We start from the raw sequence: 25,125 nt of genomic DNA on the forward strand, positions 1-25,125 counted from the left end.
CTGTGGCTGAGGCCCTTCTACACCTGAGCAGAAGAAGTTGTGTTTCTGTCTCTGCTCCTCACTCATGCAGCCACCAGTAGAGTATAATCATCATCAAATTTCAGTTAAGAAACAGAATAATCTGTGGAATAAAAGTTGCCTAAAATATCAATAGTGATTATTGTTAGAGTGAGATTATGGGTGATTTAGATTTTCTTCCTTATATTTTTCTGAATTTTCCAACTTTTCCTTTTATAATAAATTGATATTATTATTATTAATATTTTGAGATGGAGTCTTACTCTGTCACCCAGGCTGGAGTGCAGTATCGCGATCTCGGCTCACTGCAACTTCCACCTCCCGGGTTCAAGCGATTCTCCTGCCTCAGCCTCCTGAGTAGCTGGGACTACAGGCACATGCCGCCATGGACGGCTAATTTTTGTATTTTTAATAAAGATGGGGTTTCACCATGTTGGCCAGGATGGTCTTGATCTCCATACTTTGTGATCTGCCTGCTTGGCCTCCCAAAGTGCTGGGATTACAGGCGTGAGCCACTATACCAGGCTAGATATTATTTTTAAGTTAGCAAAAGAAAGTTATTAGAAGAAATAAAAAGTAGCATAATAAGGAACTTATTTGAGGAACTTACTTGAGGCACAACCTTACATGAACTGACTTTACCTCATGTAAGTTTGTGCCTTACATGAACTGACTTTACAGATTCCTTTTCTGAAAAAGAGATTCTTTAGGCTTCTAGCAGTAAGAATGGCTTATGTGAATACTGGAATGATTTTCCATGTTCATACTCAGTCCTCAATTCTCAGACCTCTATTTTGGTTTCAGGTGACAGGGTTTAGGACACGCTATCCCAAACTATGGCACCTTGTCATTTGAGAAAACAGAAGAAGCAGGAAGATCCCTCTGACCTTTTCCTGTCCTTCTCCTCTGAAGCAGGTCTTAAAAGAATCCTCTGACCTTTCTCTAAAGTAAGTCATAGGATCCTTGTGAGACAGCCACCCACCCTATACCCAGAGGAAAGGAATGTCCCTATCTCTGAAGACACAGGGACCCAGAGAAGAATTGGAACAGACCTTGCCAAGTTCCCCCAGTTTATTTCCATTAGATCATACACTTTTGTCCTGCAATCACACTTCTGCACGACTGTCCACAAAAATACCCAGTTCTTCCTGTTTCTTCGGATCTTCATTTCTGAAAGCTCTTATGTTACTTACATTAAATAAATTTGTGTGCTTTTTTTGTTGTTGTTAATCTGTCTTTTGCAATAGTGACCTCAACCATAAGCCTAGCAATGGGTTAGAAAATGGTTCTTTCTCCCCTACACAGGCAAAGTCACTGATTTTTGTACAGTTGGCTTTTAAAGTAAAACTGCCTTTATGAGGATAACACTGTTCTACTGCCCCAGCCCACTTTCCCAAAAGAGACCACATCCCCTGGGCAAGAGAGCCTCTGTAGGGGAGAAAAAGTCTTACCTTTTCCTCATCCATTGCAGAGGTCATGGCTGACACCCCTATAACGAGAGAGTAACAAGAGGAACGCAACACAAATTCATCTAACCAAAGTTTTACATGACATAGGAGCCTTCAGAAATCAATATCCAAAGAAGCAAACTACGTATTTTTACGCTAAGTTGAAGACTGAACTCTGACCTTTTTTTTTTTTTTGAGACAGGTCTCACTCTGTCACCCAGGCTGGAATGCAGTGGCATGATCATGACCCACTGCAGCCTCGACCTTCCAGGCTCAAGTGATCCTCCCACCTTAGCATCTTGAGTGGCTGGGACTACAGGGATGCATCATCACGTTCAGCTAATTTTAAATTGTTTTATAGAGATGAAGTTTCACATGTTGCCCAGTCTGGTCTCACACTCCTGGGCTCAAGTGATCCTCCTACCTCCCGAAGCGCGGGGATTACAGGTGTGAGCCACTGTGCCTGACCTTTTTCTCTTGCCAGGATTCCCTTTTTTTTTTTCCTTTTTTTTTAAAAAAAAAAAAGAAAAGAAAAGAAAGAAAAATAAACACATAGATTATATGCAATCTTGCCCAAATTCCTTTCTAAGGGGCCAGGGGAGTTATACCTTATAAACCACAAAATCTCATGAAATGGGTTTTTAATTAACTCTGTAGAGTGTAGCTTACTTTTCAACCTGATTCCCGTATAGTATCACACGATAGACAGCAGACCTTCTCATCTTCACGTAGGCATTCCTTTCTACTGACTTCAAGTCTTTAGACAAAGCTCAGTTCTTTCAACCAATTGCTAACTCAAGAATCCCTAAAATCCACCTATGACATGTAAGCCTCTGCTTTGAGATGCCCTGCCTTTTTGGGAACCAGCGCATACCTCCCACATATTGATTTATGATTTTATCTGCAATTCCTGTCTCCCTGAAATGTACAAAACTAAACTGCAAGCCACAACTGCCATAGGCATACTTTTCAGGACCTCCTGAGACTGTGTCATCTGAACTCGGTCACTCATATTGGCTCAGAATAACCTTCTTTATTTAGTATTATTTAATATTCTTTAAATATTTTGGCATAATTTGTTTTGTTTTGTTTTATTTTTTTCCATCATCAATCTGATTAAAGAAGTGGGTAATTATGGAGAAACATGATCTAATGGCAATAAACTGGGGGAGCTCAGTGAGGCCTGTTTGTTTTGATTTGTTTCTGTGTCTCTGTGTGACATTCTTCCCCCCACCAGGTATGGGGCAGGACGCTTGCCACAGGAGGACCTTCCAGGGGCAAAGGGAGGAGGTCAGTGAGTGATCCTTCTAGGTTTCGTGGCTTGCTTTGGGGAGAAGTTGAGTTTCTATAACCTGCTTCAGGGGATAAGTGGGGGAAGGAGAAAGGAGGGTGGCAGAAGGTCACAGAGAATGTCTGGCATCTTAGGTCCTTCTAATCTCCTTCGGTTTAAAGTACTCAGCATGCCACGGTGCCATATTTTGGGGGCACTGTGTTCTGAGTGCTGGCACCCACCTAGGTCCTACTGACTATTGAAGATGAGAAATGATTTCATAAATTATTATTTCATAATAGGCACAATGGCTTTGTAAAGCAGAGGACAGTTAACCATGGGGGAGCCTGAGCCACTCACAGTGAGCCACCATTCATGGCCAGGGTCTTCCTTTTTTAAGAAATTTATTTATATTTTGATGTTTTATAGAGATGGGGTTTCCTGTGTTTCCAGGCTGGGCTTGAACTCCTAGCCTCAAGTGATCTTCCCACCTTGGCCTCCCAAAATGCTGAGAATACAGATGTGAGCCACTATGGTTGGCCTTGGCCAAGGGTCTTTCAACTGTCTCCCCCTGTCCCTCCATGTCCTATAATTACATGAAGCCCCTCCAAGAGCATGCTGTGTGAATTGTCACATCCTCAGTCTTGAAGTGTACCATTTTCTAAAGTGGACCTGCCTGAGAATGGACAGTCCCTTTCACAATTGCCTTTTCACATGTTAGAAAGGAAAATCGCATCTGCACCCACACAGAATCTTACTGCCCCAGGGTAAGGCTCAAAGGCCCTAAACAAAAGGACAACTTGAAACACCAGGGCAGAGAAAGAAGAAGACTCATCACAAATGCTTTTGAAAGTCATGCGGATTCTAATTCTTTGCTTTAAACATAATAGAAGGTACCTAATTATCTGGACAGCTGATGGATGAAAAGAATCATCACTGATCCTTCTGTGGCTTTTGGTTAGTACCCTGGAAGGAGTTCAAAGAATTGAATGGAATTCTTCTGTTCCCATCTACTTATTTATGTGAACAAAGTTTCTCAGTATACAAAGTACTTAACATCTGTAAAAATGAAAAATGGGAATATAATTGATACAAAACTTCATCCTTTGATCCTGGAATTAACCAGGGGGAAAATGGCTCCATCTGTTTCTAACATTAAGAGATGTCCCTTCTCCCCATTTTTTCTTTCTTCCTTCCTTCCTTCCTTCCTTCCTTCCTTCCTTCCTTCCTTCCTTCCTTCCTTCCTTCCTTCCTTCCTTCCTTCCTTCCTTCCTTCTTCTTTCTTTCTTTCTTTCTTTCTTTCTTTCTTTCTTTCTTTCTTCTTTCTTTCTTTCTTTCTTTCTTTCTTTCTTTCTTTCTTTCTTTCTTTTTGGAGATGGAGTTTCACTCTCGTTACCCAAGCTGGAATGCAACGGCACAGCATTGGCTCACTGCAACCTCCACCTCCCAGGTTCAAGTGATTCTCCTGCCTCAGCCTCCCGAGTAGCTGGGATTACAGGTGTGCGCCACCATGCCCAGCTAATTTTTTTGTATTATTAGTAGAGACAGGATTTCACCATGTTGGCCAGGCTGATCTTGAACTCCTGACCTCAGGTGATCCACCTGCCTTGGCCACCCAAAGTGCTGGGATTATAGGCATGAGCCACTGTGCCTGGCCTCCCATTTTTACTTTTTATGTTTAATTACTATCAACATTTATAATTTAAAAAAGGTTTCTATGTTGTTTTGGTCAACTGTGATTTGTTAACCCTTAAGTTTCCTATGGTGACAGAAAAGAAAAGCTCATCCATCAATTTATAAACATAATTAGCTGAAGAGGAGTATGGGACAGAGAATAATAAAAGACTTTTAAGCATATCAATATATTACAATAGGATAAATCTTTGTGGAGAAAATGAAATGGAAACAGTTCGAAGGGGGGAAAAAAAGGAACAATATGAAATGTCCCAAATGTCGAAAAAAGCTTACTGTACATCACCAAAAGTGAACATTAATGTCAATTTTGGACTTTGGGTGATAATAATGTGTCAACGTAGATTCATCAACTGTGACAAATGTGTCATGCTGGTGTTGATAGTGGGGGGAGCTGCATGTGTGCGAAGGCAGGGGATATATAGACACTCTTTCTATTTCTGTCCAATTTGACTGTGAATCTAACTGTTCTAAAAATAAAGTCTATAAAAAAAAAAAGCTTATTCATGTGCTTCTTAAAAAGATGATGGTGGGAATCAGATTGCCATGCAACTGTATTTAGATTCCATTGAATAGTTTTTTTAAACTGTCAACATTTAAAATATGTTGGACATGGAATTCTTTGTATCTATTTAAACTTGTAAGCCGGGTGCAGTGACTCATGCCTGTAATCTCAGCACTTTGGGAGGCCAAGGTGGGCAGATCACGTGAGGTCAGGAGTTCAAGACCAGCTTGGCCAACATGGTGAAACCCCATTTCTACTAAAAATACAAAAATTAGCTGGGCATGGTGGCACATGCTTGTAATCCCAGCTACTCGGGAGGCTGAGGCAGGAGAATCGCTTGAACTTGGGAGGCGGAGGTTGCAGTGAGTCATGATCACACCACTGCACTCTAGCCTGGGCGACAGAGCAAGACTCCATCTCAAAAAAAAAAAAAAAAAAAAATTAATAAATAAACTCGTGATGAAAAAATTTAGATGTCAGCAAACAAATGTGTGAGGTGGCACATGGATTTTCAAACCTCTTCTAGGGTTATGCAAGCACAAAGTTTGAGATCCATTTATAGAGGCAGCCATCGTCTGAGGTTGGCTATAGGGGCTATGTGGGAACAGATGAGTAAGTTGAGGAAGGGAGTCCACCAAAGGGGAGAAGAATGACACAGCTGTGCACAGGGACAGAGAGTGACAGAGAGAGATGGAGATCCAAGGGAGGGCTGGGGCCAAGATGCTTGCCATCATGATCCCAGCAATGCTCCAACCCCTACACCAATCCCTGGGAGGTCTGACTGTACTTCCTATCTTTCATTCCAATGAGATGCCTCGGGATCCTTTCAGTAATCACTCTGAAAAAATTATAATTAGAGCAATATCTGTTCTTATACCCAAGGATCACCACTGACAGTTGATGGCAGGAGCTAACAGTATTTGTGCACTCAGATTTCAGCAGTGGCTCTGGAAAACCAATGATGGTCTTGTACCCTCACCAAATCTCAGTAGTTAGACTCATACTTGGCTCTTACCTCTTGGGAGTGAAGCTAAAACAATGACTGCTACAAAAAGCTGGTAAGTTACTTTCAAATGGAACAGTGCATAACAGCAACCATCAGGAGAATTCATTAGGAGTTAACTCTGTTTTCTCTCATTTAAAAATGGGGTGATATGCTATTGCCTCCCCAAATGTAGACAAGTTATCCTTTTGGAATTCCTAATTAAGCATCTTTCTGTTCACAAATTTGCAGAGTTTGGTTTCTCTATATTCTTTTTAGATAATCTATTACATAGAACTTTACTGTAGATGACTGCTGAATTTCAGTTGGGATCAAACCACTTTACTTTTATGCATAACTCTACAATGTAACAAGTGGTTTTCATGCTGGATTTGATTTTGTGAGGTAGGAAGTACAGCAGCATCAACCATTTGACAAACTGAGAACTTAAGTGTTGTCAAAGAGCATACCAAGATCACACAGCAGGTGACATTTGAAACCCAGGGGCGTGAAGCCACTTTTCCAGTCACCAGTGGAAATGGATGCCTAGTAATTATGCCTACACAAGCATATCACTCATGTCTCCAAATTCTTACTTATTGTTGCTTCTGAAAATGGAGTTCAAAGCCTCCCTCTGTATTCACTTTCTTGCTTCTCCCAGGCACTATCCCCCAAAACAAATAATTTGTAAAACACTTCTGTTAAGTATTGAAGACTTCACTATTGGGACTTTAAGAATGAAGCTTTAAAGAGTTTTGTACAGTTTGATAATTTTCCAGAAGAACTGACACTCTGGGTCAGGTCAGGTAAGCTCTTTCTTAATTAAGCTGCAAGTATTAATCTGTCTTAGTCTATTTTCTGTTGCTATAGCAGAATACTAGACAGTGGGTAATTTATAAGGAAAATAAGTTTATTTGGTTCATGGTTCTGGAGGTTGGAAAGTCCAAGGACATGGTGGAAGCTTCTAGGGAGGGCTTTCATACTGTGTCATAACATGGTGGAAAAGCAGAAAGCAAGTAAGCAGGCATGAAAAAGATGGCAAGAGCAAGCTGAGCTCACTTTTATAACAACCATGTTGCTCAGGCTGGTCTTGAAATCTTGTGCTTAAGCAATTCCCTTGCCTCGTCCTCCCGAAGTGTTGGAATTACAGGCGTGAGCCACTGTGCCCAGCCTTAAACAAACTATCAAAGGGTATTAGTATAGAGCTTCGACAAGAACGCTTTAGGTACTTCAAAATTACAAAGCCTCCCTTTTAGGAGTCATGACATTGATGAGAATGATCACGGCCTACTTCTCTCACTCTAAGGTCAGCAGGCAGAAGCCACTATGTACGCAGGGCACTGGCCAGAAGATAGATTCAACCAAACACTGAGAAAATGGAAATACATGTACTTAAAATTGGCCATTTCAAAAATGCCTCCACTTCAATTTTGGTCTTTACATTTGATTGTAGATTAGGAGAATGTATAAAAGTTGGCTTTTAAGAACCTATTCTTATGCAAAATAATTCATCTGGAGAATTTCTGCTTCCCGCTATGGTAGAATAGTAATGGTTTGGGTTCATGGCCTGGCCCAAATCTCATCTTGAATTGTAATCTCCAGTGTTGGAAGTGGGGCCTGGTGGGAGGTGACTAGATCATGGGGCAATTTCTAACAGTTTAGCACCATGTCCTTAGTGCTATCTCATGACAGAGTTCTCAGGAGATCTGGTTGTTTAAAAGCATGTTGCATGCCCTCTCTCTCTCTTCCTCCTGCCCCAGCCATGTGAGGTGCTCACTGTCCTTCCCCTTCACCCTCTGCCATGATTGAAAGTTTCCTGAGGCCTTCCCCGAAGCAGATGCCAGCATGCTTCCTGTACAGCTTGCAGAACCATGAGCCCATTAAACCTCTTTTCTTTTTTTCTTTTTGAGAGGGAGTTTTGCTCTTGTTGCCCAGGCTGGAGTGCAGTGGCACGATCTTGGCTCACTGCAACCTCTGTCTCCTGGGTTCAAGTGATTATCCTGCCTCAGCCTCCCTAGTAGCTGGGATTACAGACGCTCCCCTACCCCCACCACATTCATCTAAGTTTTGTATTTTTAGTAGAGACAGGGTTTCATCACATTGGCCAGGCTGGTCTCCAACTCCTGATCTTAGGTGATCCACCTGCCTCACCCTCCCAAATAAACCTCTTTTCTTTATAAATTACCTAGTCTCAGGTATTTCTTTATAGCAGTGTGAGAATGGCCCGATACAAGTAGCTTGCAGTAGACAAAACAGTTAGAAATGCTGGATTTGATAAAAATCTGTGTGAAGGCATTGGAGAGCTGTTGAAGCAATTAGGACTCAAGGGGTCAATATCCAAGACAGAAATGAACCATAAAGAGGTGTTCAGGTCTCTAGAAAGCCACACTTCTCCTCAGGGCATTTGTTGATGCTTAGTCTAGGGTGAGAGACTGGGAATCATGGCAAAGGATTTGAGCAGGCACTTCGCAAAAATGGGTATTCAAATGGATAACAAACATTTGACAAGATGCTACAATTGCTGGCATCAGGAAAATTCAACTTAAAACCACAGAAGATGCCACTACAAACCCCTGGAATGGCTAAATTAAAAAACTAATGGCAACACCAAAGGCTGTCAAGGATCTGGAACAACAGGAATTCTCATACAATGCTAATGGGAGGCTGAGTCATAGAATCTGTGTGGAAGCTGCTTGGCAGTATCTACTACAACGAAACGTATTACCCAGCCTGGACAACATGGTGAAACCCCGTCTCTACTAAAAACACAAAAACTAGTCAAATGTGGTGGTGAGTGCCTCCCAGCTTCTTGGGAGGCTGAGGCACGAGAATCACTTGAGCCGGGGAGGCAGACATTGCAGTGAGCTGAGATTGTGCCACTGCACTCCAGCCTGGGTGACAGAAGGACTCTTATTTAAAAAAAAAAAAAAAAAAAAGGCTGGGTGCGGTGGCTCATGCCTGTAATCCCAGCACTTTGGGAGGCTGAGGCAGGCAGATCACCTGAAGTGGAGCCCGAGACCAGTCTGGCCAACATGGTGAAACCCCGTCTCTACTAAAAATACAAAAATTAACCAGGCGTGGTGGCGGGTGCCTGCGATCCCAGCTGTGCAGGAGGCTGAGACAGGAGAATCATTTGAACCCGGGAGGCAGAAGTTGCAGTGAGCCAAGATTGCACCACTGTACTCCAGCCTGGCTGACAGAGCGAGACTCAATCTCAAAAATGAAATAAAACAAAAAAAAACTAAACATATGCACAACCTGTGGTCCAGCAATTGCACCTGTAGGTATATATGCAAGAGAAATGTCTACACATATCCAACAAAAGACAGTAACCAACAGCATTACTGGTTAAAGCCCCACCCTAGAAACAAATCAAATATCCATCAACAAGACAATGGATAAATAGGTTTTGGTATAGTCACACAATGGAATACTAACGGTGAAAAAGAATAAGCTAGTGCTGTGGGCAGTAGCATGAATGAGAGTTGAGTCAAAGCAAAGCAAAATAAAACCAACCTGGGCAACATGGTGAGAGCCTGTCTCTTAAAAAAAACAAAAACAAAACTTGGCCGGGTGTGGTGGCCTGCGCCTGTGTTCCCAGCTACGCCGGTGGCTGAGGTGGGAGGCTCACTTCAGCCTGCAAGGCGGGGGTTGCAGTGAGCCACGATCACGCCACTGCAAGATCTGGCTGGGCAACAGAGCAAGACCCTGTTTCAAAAAGAAAAAAGTACTGTGATATAATTCCATTTCATATATAAAGTTCAAAAAGAGGAAATGCTAAGGAGATAGAGGCTAGAATCATGATGACCTTTGTAATGAGGAGTAAGGACTGGAAGGGCCATGAGGAAGGCTGCTGCACCTCCCTGAATGCTGTTATCTTCATGTGGGTGGTTCACTTTGTAAAAATTCAGAGTGTGCGTTATGATATGTGCACTAATTCATTAGTTACCACGGCAAACTGCAGATGCCCACTGAAGGACTGAAAGACATGCCATCCCCCAAAATGCTAAATTGGTGCACTGATTACTTCTAGTTGAAAACACTGGAGAAATTGGGGTTCCAGAAAGGGTGAGCCGACCTTCTCTTCCTGCAGGCAGCAAGCCATCAAGATTCCTCTGAAGGGGAACCCTCAGCTTTTCAGGGCGAGAAAATAGCCCTTATCACCAGAGACTGGGAACTGGGCTGCAAAGGAGCTGAATAAATACACTCAACAAAGGAACCTTTATCTTCCACTATAGATAAAGTAACCCTTGTCTCCCCCCATAGATCTTCTGGTGACGCCCTTTAGTGAAAGGAATATAAAAACGCAGGACCCCAGTTCATGCTGCCAAAAGGAATAAAATAAGCTGAAAGCTGAGTCACGCAAGACGCTGCCTTGCACCCTTTTGTTCCTAAACAGACAGCTACAAATAAAAGGTTAAATATCTCCACAAGGAGCAATTCTATGTTCATCTTATCTTCTGTAAAGTTCCAACTTACTGAGCGGGAGAGGAATACAGTTATTCACTCTTTCCCTACCTGCTCTTTTTCTCTTGCAACATGTGCATTACCACGCCCCTCCCTCTTTCCCCTCCTTGACTTTTCCCCTTTATGTTTTTTTTTTTTTTTTTTTTTTTTTTTTTTTTTTGAGATGGAGTCTTGCTCTGTCACCCAGGTTGAAGTCCAGTGGTGCTATCTCGGCTTACTGCATCCTCTGCCTCCTGGGTCCAAGCAATTCTCCCTTCCTCAGCCTCCCAAGTAGCTGGGATTACAGGCATCCACCACCACGCCCGGTTAAGTTTTGTATTTTTAGTAGAGATGGGGTTTCACTATGTTGGTCAGGCTAGTCTCGAAACTCCTGACCTTAAGTGATCCGCCCACCTCAGCCTCCCAAAGTGCTGTGATTACAGGCGGGAGCCACCGTGCCTGGCATCCCCTTTAAATGGTGAAGCCCTGAAATTCATCTTTGGAGAAGGGCACAGACCACAGACTGTTTCTATGATTCTGTTTGTTTGTTTGTTTTCTTCTAGGCGTGTCCTTAAGCCTTGGCAAAAGAAACTTCTGAACTGATTGAGACCTATCAGAGACTTTCTGGTTTACACTCCCCTAGAAACTTTACTGCCCCTAGCCAGATCCTCTTTGTTCTGTCATTTCTTCTCAAATTTATTGTTCTTTGTTAAAAAAGTATAGAAGCATCTTGCCTCAGCCACTTCTTTAGACTTTGGACTCTTGTGAAGATCCCCATGTAGATGTAAAACTGATAAAAATGTGTATGCTTTTCTCTTGTTAATCTCTCTGGTGTCAATGTGGTTTCTAAATCCAGCCTAAAGGGGTATGGAGGTAACCTCTGATCCAGCCTAAAGGGGTGTGGAGGTAATCTCTGACTCTCCCATCATGGCTAATCTTAGTTAGACAATAGCTATAACGTCTCTTATACAATAGCATAGCCATGTTGCATGACTCCTGGGCATTATTTTTATAGATTCAAGGGGAAAGGTGCCTCATGGAAGAGTTATGCAAAGTGGTGGCCCTGAATGTAACTCCCTAGTTTTAGCTGTGCATATGGTTGTTCAGATAGATACTACATTTCTCAGCTTTTCTTGTAGCTCAGTGTCATTATGGAACTAACTTCTGGCCAATGGGATGGAAGCATAAGTCTGAAATGTGCATTTTCCCGGCTCTTCCCTCACTTCCTACAGACTGGAAAATGGCGAGGCAGAAAAGCTACCATGGAACCAAAGATGGAAGCCACATATTGAAAATGGCAGAGCCATTCTACTAGGTCTATCTACCTGTGTACCTGTGCCTGGACCAGTGTGTGTGAGAGAAATAAGCTTGTAGCTTGTTTGAACCACTGATTTAAAAGTCTCTTTGCTACAGCAACTTAGATGGTACCCTCACTAATGCAGTTGTTAAAGCATGACATTGGGCCAGGTGCAGTGGCTCACGCCTGTAATCCCAGCACTTTGGGAGGCCGAGGCGGGCAGATCACAAGGTCAGGAGATTGAGACCATCCTGGCCAACATGGTGAAACCCCATCTCTACTAAAAAAAAAAAAAAAAAAAAAAAAAATAGCCAGGGGTGGTGTCATGCGCCTGTAGTCCCAGCTACTTGGGAGGCTGAGAGAGGGGAATTGCTTGAACCCGGGAGGCGGAGGTTGCAGTGAGCCAAGATTGTGCCACTGCACTCCAGCCTGGCAACAGAGCAAGACTTTGTCTAACAACAACAACAAAAGAAAAAAAAAAAAAAAAAAGCATGGCATTGAAGGTAGTTACGGGTGGAAAACTTTGTATTTTTATTGCTTGATATTTATCACAAATAACACTATTTAATTGCTTTGTTGTCAGTCAGCCACCATGCAATCTAAGGAAGACCCCAGAAAACAGCATTTATAGGATAAATTTTCCCACAAGGAAGCTGCCCTAATTCTCCCTCTAGTGATATGACACTTTTTTTTTTTTAAATCTGTAAAAGGGAAAGGTGTTTGGAAAATGGAGAGGAACTTCTTCACCTTTAACATTCTTTGATTTTCAAAAAGAAGATAATGACCCTCACACAATTATAGTTGCTTGAGGCCTCAGTTGGGAAAAAGCCTGGACATCCTTGTACACATGACTTGAAGGAAGCATTTTCAAATATGAAGAACAAATATGAACAAATATGAAAAAAAGAACAAATATAAATTTATGCTTTTTACTTGCACAAATTGTTTGTAACAAAATCACAGTAACTTGCACATTTTCCAGGTGGTCCTTTTAGTTTTCCTGGCAAATATAAGCACCAAATACAAACAACAAAGAAAAGAGCATCTTTCAAGCAGGAAGCAGGAAGAACCAATAGTGAGTGCATGAAGATATATCGGATTAATACAGCCACACAGAAACAGGGACAAAAGAGGATCAGACAACCACAGAGAGATATGTTTTGGATTTGGAATGAAAAAAAGCAAAATGGATTCTTTTCTTTCTGAATCCTTCAAAGGGCTGTTAACTTATATACAGCTTAAGAGCTGAGTCTGTGTTTATTTGAAAATAATATATTTGTGATATTTTGTGAGACAATGAATGGTGTGGTTAGTATACAGGTGACATTAAAACAAATCCTTGGCCGGGCACAGTAGCTCATGCCTGTAATCCTAGCACTTTGGGAGGCTGAGGCAGGCAGATCACGAGGTCAGGAGATCGAGACCATACTGGCCAACATGGTGAAACCCTGTCTCTACTAAAAAATACAAAAAAGTTAGCTGGGCCTGGTGGTGCACGCCTGTAGTCCCAGCTACTGGGGAGGCTGAGGCAGGAGAATTACTTGAACCTGGGAGGCGAAGGTTGTAGTGAGCCAAGATCATGCCACTGCACTCCAGCCTGGGCGACAGAGTGAGACTCCATCTCAAACAACAACAACAAAAAAATCCTTCATACTTCATAGGGTTTAATAATATGCAGGTCATCTTACCTGGGGGTTTTTAAATACAGCATATTTCTCCTCTTTCTGCAAAAATAGTACTTTATTTTCTGTGTCTCTTGTCCAGTCTGATAAGACTTCAACAACATTTTCATGGTCTTCGAAAAACCTCTCTGATGAAATAAGAAAAGGTATTCTTTCAGACCCAAGACATCAGGGTTCCAAGTGAGAAACAAGCTCTTACTGAGTTAATCTTCATGAGTTTCATCAGGTGCCTAGGATTCTTATTAATAATTCTCAAATGATGTCACACTGTAACATTTCTATTATGTTTATCTTTCATTGTCTTCAAGTTATCTTCCTTTAACAACAAGATGAAAAAACCCATAACACAGTGACAATGGTCAGCTGTCACACTTTTTTCTTTCATTTTGTTTAAGAGATGGGGTCTTACTGTGTTGTCCAGGCTGGAGTGCAGCGGCTATTCACAGGCTCAAGGCTCAAGCAATCCTCCTGCCTCACCCTCCCAAGTAGCTCGGCCTACAGGCATATGCCAGTGTACCCGGAGACATACTTTTTTCATACCAACATTTTTTACCTTAAATAGTCCCAGATGGTGGCAAACATTCTACGTGAGGTGGACAGTCAGTCAATGACTGGTGAAACACTTTGAATGAAATTGTGAGAGTCACAGTGTGTACTCTAAAACATCACTCCTTAACACTCTAAAAGCAACGTGTGAATGCTTGAATTAAAACATAAAGAAAGGCTTTCATTTCTTCCCTTGACTCATAGAACTGAAGACAACTTCAAGGGACTGTTTTAGTGTAAACCATTTTATCTAGAAAAAAAATTGCTCCTAAAGCTTCCAGCACAGGCAATTCTGTCCCACCCAGCTCTCCTGAGGGACGACTGTCCCATTATTAAAAATGAGAAATGTGATATGTGTGCCTATAGTCCCAGCTACTCGGGATGCGGAGGCAGGAGGATCGCTTGAGCCCAGGAGCTGAGGCTGCAGTGACCCATGACTACGCCATTGCACTGTAGCCTTGGTAATGGAGCAAGACCCTGTCTCAACACCACCACCACTACCTAGAATAAGAAGTAACAGTATATCTTCAGTTACCCTTTTTTCCGCTTTTGAAAAATTCCATCAATTTCTACCAACTGTTCTTTGCACTCTGAGGCTGAGCCTCTTCCACAAGACAAAGTGTCAGAGATTAAGCAAGTGGGGAGGGAGGAAGGGGAAATGAGCACTGGTGGGAGGCTGAGGCAGGGTTATGGTCAGTTAAGGAAGCAACCACTAAAGAGGCATTAGCTGACAGATACCCAGGCTCTTCTGCCACCTGCTCAGCTTATTAAGCATGCAGTATCTTAGTCAGTATCATCCAGTCACTTTCTTTCCCAAATGGAACCACTAGAGAAGCAGCAGTAATAATGCTTATATCCCCTAAGGTCTGGCCACCACCTGCTAGAATCCAAGTCTCTTCACTACAACAAAATGAAGAGTCGAGCACCAAATTTCATATAAGGGAAGTGAAAGCCTTGAACCAAAGTCTTCTCAAGGATGAACCAGGCCAGGCACGGTGGCTCATGCCTGTAATCCCAGCACTTTGGGAGGCCCAGGTGGGAGGATTGCTTGAGCGCAGGAGTTTGAGATCAGCCTGGGCAGCATAGTGAGACCCCATGTCTATTTTTTATGTAAAATTAAAGAGAAAAAAGAGAATAAGCCCAGGCCCGTAATACAGCAAACCCACAAGGTTTTTGGAGTACAGCCCATTGCTGGGGATGGGACTTACCAATTTGTAGTTCTGGGTAGATTTCATACAGACACCAGTCTACATTGCAGTCACAATGAGTTTTCTCGAAAAGGTTGTCCAGAACATCTCGGGCCAGCTGCCGCTCATCCACCATCAGCGATTTTGTGCTATTGTCGTTCATGTGCACCTTGACGACGAGCTGAGGATAGAACCATGAGGCAGCCAGTAAATTTCAGCAACTGGAGAAGGCTACTAAGATAAGGGTTTCAAAGTTGCTACTGTTTCTGCAAATTTATGTGAGAATGTGTTTGGTGAACTTGCTCCATCTAAACTCACTTGCATGCCAGGCACTTGTTTTAGGTGCTAGGATTATAGAGGTGGAGAAACCAGTTCACAAAAAGAGAAAACAGATAATAAACAAAGTCCTTGTCTAGCCTTCAGAGACAGGGCATTCTGGTGGGAGAGACAGAAAACAAAGAGAACAAAAAAAGTGCTAGCTTCTTTCTTTCCCAATAATCTTTCCCTTTTCTTATTCCATCCTGGAGCCCAGAAACTTTTCTAGATTAAAAGCTGGCCGGGCGCGGTGGCTCAAGCCTGTGATCCCAGCACTTTGGGAGGCCGAGACGGGCGAATCATGAGGTCAGGAGATCGAGACCATCCTGGCTAACACGGTGAAACCCTGTCTCTACTAAAAAATACAAAAAACTAGCCGGGCGAGGTGGCGGGCGCCTGTAGTCCCAGCTACTCGGGAGGCTGAGGCAGGAGAATGGCGTAAACCCGGGAGGCGGAGCTTGCAGTGAGCTGAGATCCAGCCACTGCACTCCAGCCCGGGCGACAGAGCAAGACTCCATCTCAAAAAAAAAAAAAAAAAAAAAAAAAAAAAAAAAAAAAAAAAAAAAAGCTATGCCTGTATCTTTATTATTATTATTATTATTTTGAGACGGATTCTTGCTCTGTCAGCCAGGCTGGAGTGCAGTGGCATGATCTCAGCTCACTGCAACCTTTGCTTCCTGGATTCAAGCGATTCTCTTGTTTCAGTCTTCCTAGTAGCTGGGATTACAGGTGCCTGCTACCATGCCCAGCTAATTTTTTTTTTTTTTTTTTTTTTTTTTTAATTTTTAGTGGAGATGGCGTTTCACCATGTTGGCCAGGCTGGTCTCGAACTCCTGACCTCAGGTGATCCACCCACCTCGGCCTCCCAAAGCACTGGGATTACACGTGTGAGCCAGCACCCCGGCCACCTGTTTCTTTATAATAAACTCTTCTCTTTTGCTTAGCTGGAGTTGAGTCCCATTTCATGCAACCCAAGAGTCTGAAGACACCAAGTTGATCAATCTACAATTCTTTGAAGGTCCACAGGGCGTATCTCAATACAATGTCACTGAGGGGACCCACTGAGAGACAGATAGTTACAGCAGGGCACATTTGAGATCAGAATTGGATTAAGTGAAATGAATGTAGACTGAGAAATAAGCTGTTTTGCAGGCACATGATGAATCTAATTTTGGGGTTTTTTGTGTGTGTGTGTGTGACAGGGTCTTGCTCTGTTGCCTAGGCTGGAGTGCAGTGGTGTCATCTTGGGTTACAGTAGCCTCGACCTCCTGACCTCAACTGATCCTCCCACCTCAGCCTCCTGAGTGGCTGGGACCACAGGGGTGCACCACCACACCCAGCTAATTTTTGTTCATTTTTTTTTGTAGAGGCAAAGTCTCACTATGTTGCCCATGTTGGTTTCAAATTCCTGGCCTCAAGCAGTTCTCCTGCCTCACCCTCCTAAAGTACTGGGATTACAAGCATGAGCCACCGTATCCAGCCCCTGATTTATTTTTTATTCCATTTCCAAAATATTCTATTGAATTAAATTCACAATGAAATTGATAGTAATCTTATTACAAATCTGTAGGTTTGGAGGAAGCTGCATTTACTTATCTTCAACAAAAACACAGAATATCCTTGACTTTTTCTTGGCAACTTGTCAAAGTTATTAAAACACCTGATTCAGCTGGGCACGGTGGCTCACGCCTGTAATCCCAGCACTTTGGGAGGCCGAGGTGGGCAGATCATGAGGTCAGGAGTTCAAGACCAGCCTGAACAACAGGATGAAAACCTGTCTCTACTAAAAATACAGAAGTTAGCCAGGTGTGGTGGCATGTGCCTATAATCCCAGCTGCTCAGGAGGCTGAGGCAGGAGAATCGCTTGAAACTGGGAGGCAGAGGTTGCAGTGAGCTGAGATTGCAGCACTGCACTCCAGCCTAGGGGATGGAGTGAGACTCCATCTCAAAAAAAAAAAAAAAAAGAAAGAAAGAAAACAACAACAACAACTAAAATCTTATTCGTTAGAGAGACCGTGATTTTTATGTAATGTAACAGAATTAATTCGTGAAATGATGCAGCTAGGCTTTGGATTTTCTTTGACACCTGTGTATTTGTAGCATATGAGCTTACAGTTGGTCCTGGTTATTCACCAATAAGACGCATCGCTATTAAAAAATGTGATTAGATGGACTGAAAAGGGAGAGAGAAACCATAAATTTGGTAACATTTCTTTCTCTCCACAAGTTTGGATTAGGTTCTGAGCAGCCAGGTTCTGTCCCATTGCTGCCTCCCATCCAAGTACTAACCAGGCCCGACCCTGTTTAACTTCTGAGATCAGATGAGATGGAGCATGATCAGGGTTGTATGGCTGTAGCTTCATTCCTTCCTAACACTCTATAGTTAACAGATTGAAGAGTGTAGCTCCTGTAGATGGTTCTGCAGAGTTACTGATAGCAACGGAAGGGTGTGTGTGGTGGTAACCATTTGGATGAGTTGCAGGCAGCAACCAAAAGTTGAAGCACTCATGTAACACCTTCTATTTCCAACACTCACATACACCCCCAAGATCAAAATGTAGACATGGGGCAGTCAAAATGCTTTCCTCCTCCAGGGACCATTTAAATCAGAGCCTTATCCCAGGGTTTCCTAAAGAATACTTTTTTTTTTTCCCTTGAAAATCTCCAACTCAGACATCTGTAGTTGGATAGTTGCTTTTTCCCTGTATTTGTCTTTTGATGATAAAATGGTAGGCCCAACTAACACAGTGTCAAAGATCCATTCATGTGACCTTAGAAATGAGTCATGGAGGGTTGCATGGAAAAAGAAGAATTCTTCAAATAGAGGTCTTTACTAGGATTTATTTTCTGTGGAAGGCGTACTTGCTGCTCTCTGCTGGGAATTACTGCTGTAAAGTAGCTACATGTGCTAAGACACACTACCAATGTTAAGGCTTAGAAAATTTAACGTTTCTGATGGAAAGATTAATGATGTTTGGCTACATTTCAATCCTGCTTAGGAATTCTTGAGAAAATAAAACACGTGTTGCTGTTTATTATGTTCTATAAAAACATATATAGAGAGAAAAAATACTAAACCACATAATTTGGCGATGATTAAAGGTTTTTTTTTTGCAGAAATTGGAAACTAGAGTTAATCCACATGTACTTACAAACGTCCATAATTATAGAATTTAGAAAACACATGCACACACACACACGCACACACACACATACACAACCAAGAGAAGTCTTGTGATGTTTAACAAGAAGAAATTATATTTACTATTCTTCACAGCTTTCCTCACATTTGCAAGCCAAAGAGTAGCTCTATACCAACACATAACATTAAATCACAGTTATGTGATTTAGTATGCTAAATACTTTCATATTTACACTATATGTTATGGGGCAAAGTGATTCAAGGGTGAAAAAACTGAAATAATCCATTAAAGATTTTATAGCTTTTATAATTTCTTCTTTTTTTGCAAGATGCTAAATACAAAAATATCTTAGACCTAAGTCATTTACAGTTTTGTTTTTTTGCTTCTATAATAAAATTTACAAGTGGAATTGTTCTCTGGTGTCACAGGGCTTTTAAAAAAAACAATAAAAGTAATGCATGAGTCTGATTCTGTTTCTAGTTCCAAAATCTTTGTAGCACAAGCTGTGTACGTCATTTGTAATTCAAAATGATGTCAACAGCCCACAGAATACTTGAGGGCAAAGTATGACAGATAGATTTGATTTCCATCCTTTAAAAACATGTTGTAGATTACGCATGAGTACACTGCAGTTATTCTCTTAATGCATGAGTGTGTCTCAGTTATTTTCTTAATATTCTGCATCACAGAACAAATATATTCGGAGTGTCTGAAATCAGAGCAAATACATAACTTGTCTTCGTAATTTTCTTTCCTTCCTCACTGATCAGAGTGGATTCTGTTTTCCATCTTCCTTGTTGAATCAAGGCAGCTTGTGCTTTGTGTGTACCATTATAATTCATCTAAACTAAATCATGGCAACACTCTCACTTTCTGATATATGGCAGGAGATACCTGCCCTCTCCTTCTGTTCTCTTAATCTCCAGCTGAAGCGAATGGATGGAACTTGCTGGTTGTTCTATCTTTTAATCTAAGAAACAACTTCTCTTTTCATTTCCGCTTCTGAAAATATATAAATAATATATTTTATACATAATCCAGGGGTTTGAAATAGTCTAATTATGAAGTTTACTATTACCTTTTCCTTTTGTCTTTTTATCTTGAGAGGTAAAGTCAGTACTCAGCACAGCTCATCCTCAGCTGCCATCCATGTGTGATCAACACGTTTATCCATGTGTGAGATTTTGTGCTAGAATCCTGCTCTCATACCTTGCCTCTACAATCCATTTTCCACAAAGCAGCCAGTATGACCCATGCTTATTTATTTTAGAGACAGAATCTTGCTCTGCCACCCAGGCTGACATGCAGTGGTGTGATCATAGCTCACTGCAACCTTGAACTCCTGGGCTCAAGGGATCCTCCCACCTCAGCCTCCTGTAGCTGGGCTTACATGTATGAACCACCATGCCCAGTTAATTAAAAAGAATTTTTATTTTTGTAGAGATGGGCTCTTGCTATGTTGCCCAGGCTGGTCTTAACTCCTGGCCTCAAGCAATCCTCCTGCCTCGGCCTCCCAAAGTGCTGAGAGTAGAGGTGTGATCCTCTGTGCCTGGCCCTTTATGACCTTTAAAAGTCATGTATTTGTCTTACACTCCCCTGTTTAAAACCCTTAAATGGTTTCCCATTGCACTTATAATACAACTCAAACTTCTCCTTGGACCTATGAGACCCTGTGTCTCTCGGCTGCCTCTCTGTCCTCAGTTGTTTCCTTTTTTCCCTACCTCCCCGAGCTCATTCTTGCTGGACCATCTTTCACTCTCCCCGTTTCCTCTGCCCGGAATGCCCCCTAGCACCACACCCACGTGCATCCAACTGCTTCTGGCCAGAGGCCTTCCCTCCAGGGCTGCCTGCTCAGAGAGGCCTCTTTGGCACCAAATCCATCCAGAAGGGTTGCCTGTGTACTCTCTATCACTTCTCCCTGGTTTAGTTTCTTCAGAGCTAGAGTCTAACTAGACTCTAACTCTCCACAAGCAGGAACCACACTTGACTTGTTCACCTCTGTGTGATCCTGGCACCTATTCTAAGAGATGGGGATGCATTGGTGGGGAAAAGAGACAAAGATCCCTGGGGAAGATCCTATGGGGTGGTGGAGAGGGGATACAGGCAATACATAGGACAAATAAGTAAAGTAGGCCAGGTGCTGGCCTCCCAAAGTGCTGGATTACATGCCTGTTTCATCTTTTCCTTAATGTACCAAATTAACTATTTTAACCACGGTTACATGCCTGTAATCCCAGCACTTTGACAGGCTGAAGTGGGAGGATTGCTTGAGGCCAAGAGTTTGAGACCAGCCTGGGCAACATGGCCAGACCCTTTCTCTACAAATAATTTTAAAAAATAGTGGGCCGTGGTGGTGCACACCTGTAGTCCCAGCTACCTGGGAGGCTGGGTGGGAAGATCACTTGAGCCCAGGAATTTGAGGCTTCAGTGAGCTGTGATAGCACCACTGCACTCCAGCCTGGGTGACAGAGCAAGACCTTGACACACACAGACACACACCTCCCCCGCCCCCCCCCACACACAAATAGGGTAGTGTTAAGCACTGAGGGGAACATTAAAGTGGGGGAAGGATTGGGAGTACTGGGGATGTGTGCGGCAAAGTCCCAAGGCAAGGGCAGGCCTGGAGTGCTTGAGGGGCAGTCAGGAGACCAGCATCTAGAATGAGGTGAATGAAGGAGTGAACACCAGGAGATGAGGCCAGGGAGGTGACTGGTCGCCATGTCATGCAGGGACTGGAGGCCACCGGGAGGATTCATTCTGGCTTCATGTGTGAGATGGGCAGACATCAGAGACTTTTGAGCAGAGGAGGACAAAAAGAGAGACTGCAGCCCAAGAAAAGAAGCTGGCCCTCGGCAGAAACATAATGATTCATCCATCATTAAGGAAAGAATATGGGATATATGGATAGAGATGCACGCAGGTAGATAGGTAGATGTCTTGGCGGGAGCTTGTGCAACTTTTGTTTTGACTGCGTCTATTTTCCCTGCAACATGGGCAACAAAATCATTAGCTGAGGCCAGGTGTGGTGACTCGTATTTATAATCCCAGCACTTTGGGAGGCCCAGGTGGGAGGATCACTTGATGCCGGAGTTTGAGACCAACCTGGGCAAGATAGTGAGACCCTTGTCTCTTAAAAAAAAATGGTTTTGTAGGTGAGAGAGTGATTGAACCAGGGTAGCTCACTGAGCGCCCAGGACTGAGCAGGAGGAAAGTTGGATTTAACCAAGGTTTGAGAAAAGGACAAGGCAGATGAGGATGTGGAATTCCAAAGATTGACTGTGGAATTAATCCCTTGTGGAAAATGGGGAGAATATGGTAAGGAAATTTGGGCACATTTGGAATGAGTGGAACCAGACTAATCTGGGAAGACTCCCCTAGATGAACCTTGAAAGTCTGGCTCCAGGGGTAGCCAAGGACTACTTCCTGAATATCCATCCATTGGCAGGTATTGAATGCCTTCATTCAGAGAACTGTGATAGGTGCCATGGGAATAGAAAGTGTAAAGCCCTATGTGAAAAGGACAATTCATGCAACTCTCAACAGAAAATTCTGAATGAGTCTCAAGAGATGTTATTTGCTTCAGCAGTTGAAATCAGATGAAGAGCCAGGCATCGTGGCTCACACCTGTAATCCCAGCAGTTTGTGAGGCTGAGATGGGTGGCTCGCTTGAGCCTAGGAGTCCAAGACCAGCCTAGGCAACATAGGGAGGCCTCAACTCTACAAAAAGTAAAAATAGCCGGGCATGGTGGTACGTGCCTGTAGTTCCAGCTACTCAGGAGGCTGAGGGTTGAGGATTGCTTGACCCCAGGAGTTTAAGGCTGCAGTGAGCCATGATCAGCTTGGGTGATAGAGCAAGACCCTGTCTCGAAACAAAACACGATGAAGACTGTTTCATCTTTCCCTTACTTTACCAAATTAACTATTTGTTTTAATTTTTTGTTTTTTTGAGATGGAGTCTCGCTCTGGAGTCCAGGCTGGAGTGCAGTGGTGCAATCTTGGCTCACGACAACCTCCGCCTTCTGGGCTCAAATGATTATCCTGCTTCAGCCTCCTGAGTAGCTGGGATTACAGGTGCACACCACTGCATCCAGCTTATTTTTGTACTTTTAGTAGAGACGGGGTTTCACCGTGTTGGCCAGGCTGGTCTTGAACTCCTGACCTCGGGTGATCCGCCCACCTCAGCCTCACAAAGTGTTAGGATTATAGGTGTGAGCCACCATGCCCAGCCTAACTATTATTAACACTTTATTATCATTAGGTATATTCTTCTAGTGAGGTTAAATGCAGCTGTATCTCTTGCTGTAATACAATACATGTCTTCTTCAAAAACCTATACTCTGTAAAAAAAACATGCATGATCAAGTTACAGGCTTATTAGGAAAGTAGGGTTAAGGGCAGATTACTCAAAACCTATTTTGAAACCAGAGCACCAGCAAAAACAGCATTTGGTACCCTGGGAGATAACTTGGACATCTAGGGCAGCAGCAGGGCTGACGGCTGCGCCAGGGCATAGGAAAAGTGCACAAGAGCAATTGTGGAAAAGCGGAGGCCAGGCCAACAGAAGCTGAGCTCTGACCCAGTTAAGGCAGTCCCCAAAGGTGGCGCCACCTGCTATCAACCCAGAACTTTGCAAAGTCCCGGAGAGGCCGGCTCAAAGGAAGGGAGCCCTGGATGTGCAAACTTGTTTTAAAATTTCTTAAGATAGAGCTGAAAGGGCCCCTGCCTGGACAGCAGCCAAGCCAAAGGCCCTTTCCTTTCTTGTTGAAGGTATAATTCTACTCCCACCATTCCAGCTCCCAGGAAAATTCATGTGTAAGCCAGCAAAAAAAGTCATGTACAAGCCAAGGAAACCGCTACGTTTATAGTGACACAAATCCCTTATTTATCAATCAAAAGTGAGCTAACTGATGTTATAGAAAGAACAATTGTTCTCTACCTTTGTCCTTAAAAGTTTTTGAAAATTACAACTATTTGGAAAGTATCACTCAACATTTTTTTTCTTTTCTTTTTTTTTTTTTTTTGAGACGGAGTCTCCCAGGCTGGAGTGCAGTGGCTGGATCTCAGCTCACTGCAACCTCCGCCTCCTGGATTCAAGCGATTCTCCTGCCTCAACCTCCCAAGTAGCTGGGACTACAGGCACCTGCCACCACACCCAGCTAATTTTTTTTATTTTTGTAGAGAGGGGGTTTCACCGTGTTAGCCAGGACGGTCTCGATCTCCTGACCTCGTGATCCACCCACCTCGGCCTCCCAAAGTGCTGGGATTACAGGTGTGAGCCACCGCGCCTGGCTTCATTTTGTTTTTATCATTAAGCATAATCACAGGTCCTTAATTTAACTGCCCCCATCCAAATGGGATTCATGATTCACCTTCTTAACCTTGGCCTCCTTCAGTTTTTCCAGCGCCAGCTTAATTTTATCAGCCTTGGCTTGGGCTTCTTCCTCTTCCTGAAAAAGGGCAAGATATTCTTCAATACAGTCCATTAAATAATACCAGTGAGTAATGACTTCTGTCATTGCTAGTGTCTTAGCTACTTTATGTTAGCAAAAGTTACCAAATTTCACATGCTTAATTTTCAGAATGTATTAATTACTTTTTAAAGACATACAATGTGTAATAATCACATCTGGATAAATGGGGTATCCATCACCCGAAACATTCAATTTTCAGAATTTAAATGGCTAAAACAAAATTCTTCAGCTCAAAGATATAGAAGGCAGTCACTCTTTATAGCTTGGGAATGGTAACTTAAAAGATGAAATGATGACTTTAACAGTGGTTCGTATATTTAGATCACAACAATCTGCTTGGCCCACAAACTGGGATCTGACCTAAGGAATCTGTAGATTGACACATCTCCAGGGATTTGAACACTCCCAGAAATTATATGCACACTTTTGGATCACGATGTCTTTTTGGGGATTTCTAATTTTTTAAATTAGATTCTTAAAGGGGTTCTTAATGTCCCCAAAGGTTAAGAGAGACTGAATATATATATATATATATTTTTTTTTGAGATGGAGTCTTGCTCTGTCGCCCAGGCTGGAGTGCAGTGGTGTGATCTCGGCTCACTGCAAGTTCTGCCTCCCGGGTTCACACCATTCTCCTGCTTCAGCCTCCCAAGTAGCTGGGACTACAGGTGCCCGCCACCATGCCTGGCTAATTTTTTATATTCTTATAGAGATGGGGTTTCACCGTGTTAGCCAGGATGGTCTTGATCTCATGACCTTGTGATCCATCTGCCTTGGCCTCCCAGAGTACTGGGATTACAGGCGTGAGCCACTGCACCCGGCCCGAGAGAATGAAATTTAAACTTACAATTCACCAAAAAACATATGAGCACTGACAAGCTCATATGAACAGGCAGAAAAGTGAGTGAAGTATTTTATGAGCCCAAAGCTCTTTGAGTTTGGCAAGTTAAGTCTCTCTTCTATTTATAATGATAGGGAAATGAGCTGTTCTGGTTACATTCTAATTACTTGAATATAGGCATGTATCTTTTTATAGCAGTGGTTCTCAAATTGTTTTTTGAGCCACAAGCCCCTTTAAGAAAGCCCATAAAGCTTCACAAGTGCATTCAACTTTGTACTTTGT

General features: G+C 42.8%; 1 protein-coding gene across 3 annotated transcripts in view; it reads right to left on the minus strand.

Moving 5' to 3' along the window:
• The window catches only part of LOC104679643 (amyloid beta A4 precursor protein-binding family B member 1-interacting protein), a 135,976-nt gene that overhangs the window by 40,526 nt on the left and 70,325 nt on the right, over window positions 1–25,125 (minus strand). For all 3 annotated transcript variants that reach the window (XM_030941179.1, XM_030941181.1, XM_030941180.1), the window contains 3 exons: window positions 23,901–23,978; window positions 15,095–15,254; window positions 13,347–13,468 (listed from right to left, as the gene is read on the minus strand). In XM_030941179.1, coding sequence (XP_030797039.1) covers window positions 13,347–13,468; window positions 15,095–15,254; window positions 23,901–23,978 — 360 coding nt within the window. The remainder of the gene's footprint in view (window positions 1–13,346; window positions 13,469–15,094; window positions 15,255–23,900; window positions 23,979–25,125) is intronic.

The sequence above is a fragment of the Rhinopithecus roxellana genome, chromosome 11 (genome assembly GCF_007565055.1).
Source record: "Rhinopithecus roxellana isolate Shanxi Qingling chromosome 11, ASM756505v1, whole genome shotgun sequence".
Classification (NCBI taxonomy): Eukaryota; Metazoa; Chordata; class Mammalia; order Primates; family Cercopithecidae; genus Rhinopithecus; species Rhinopithecus roxellana.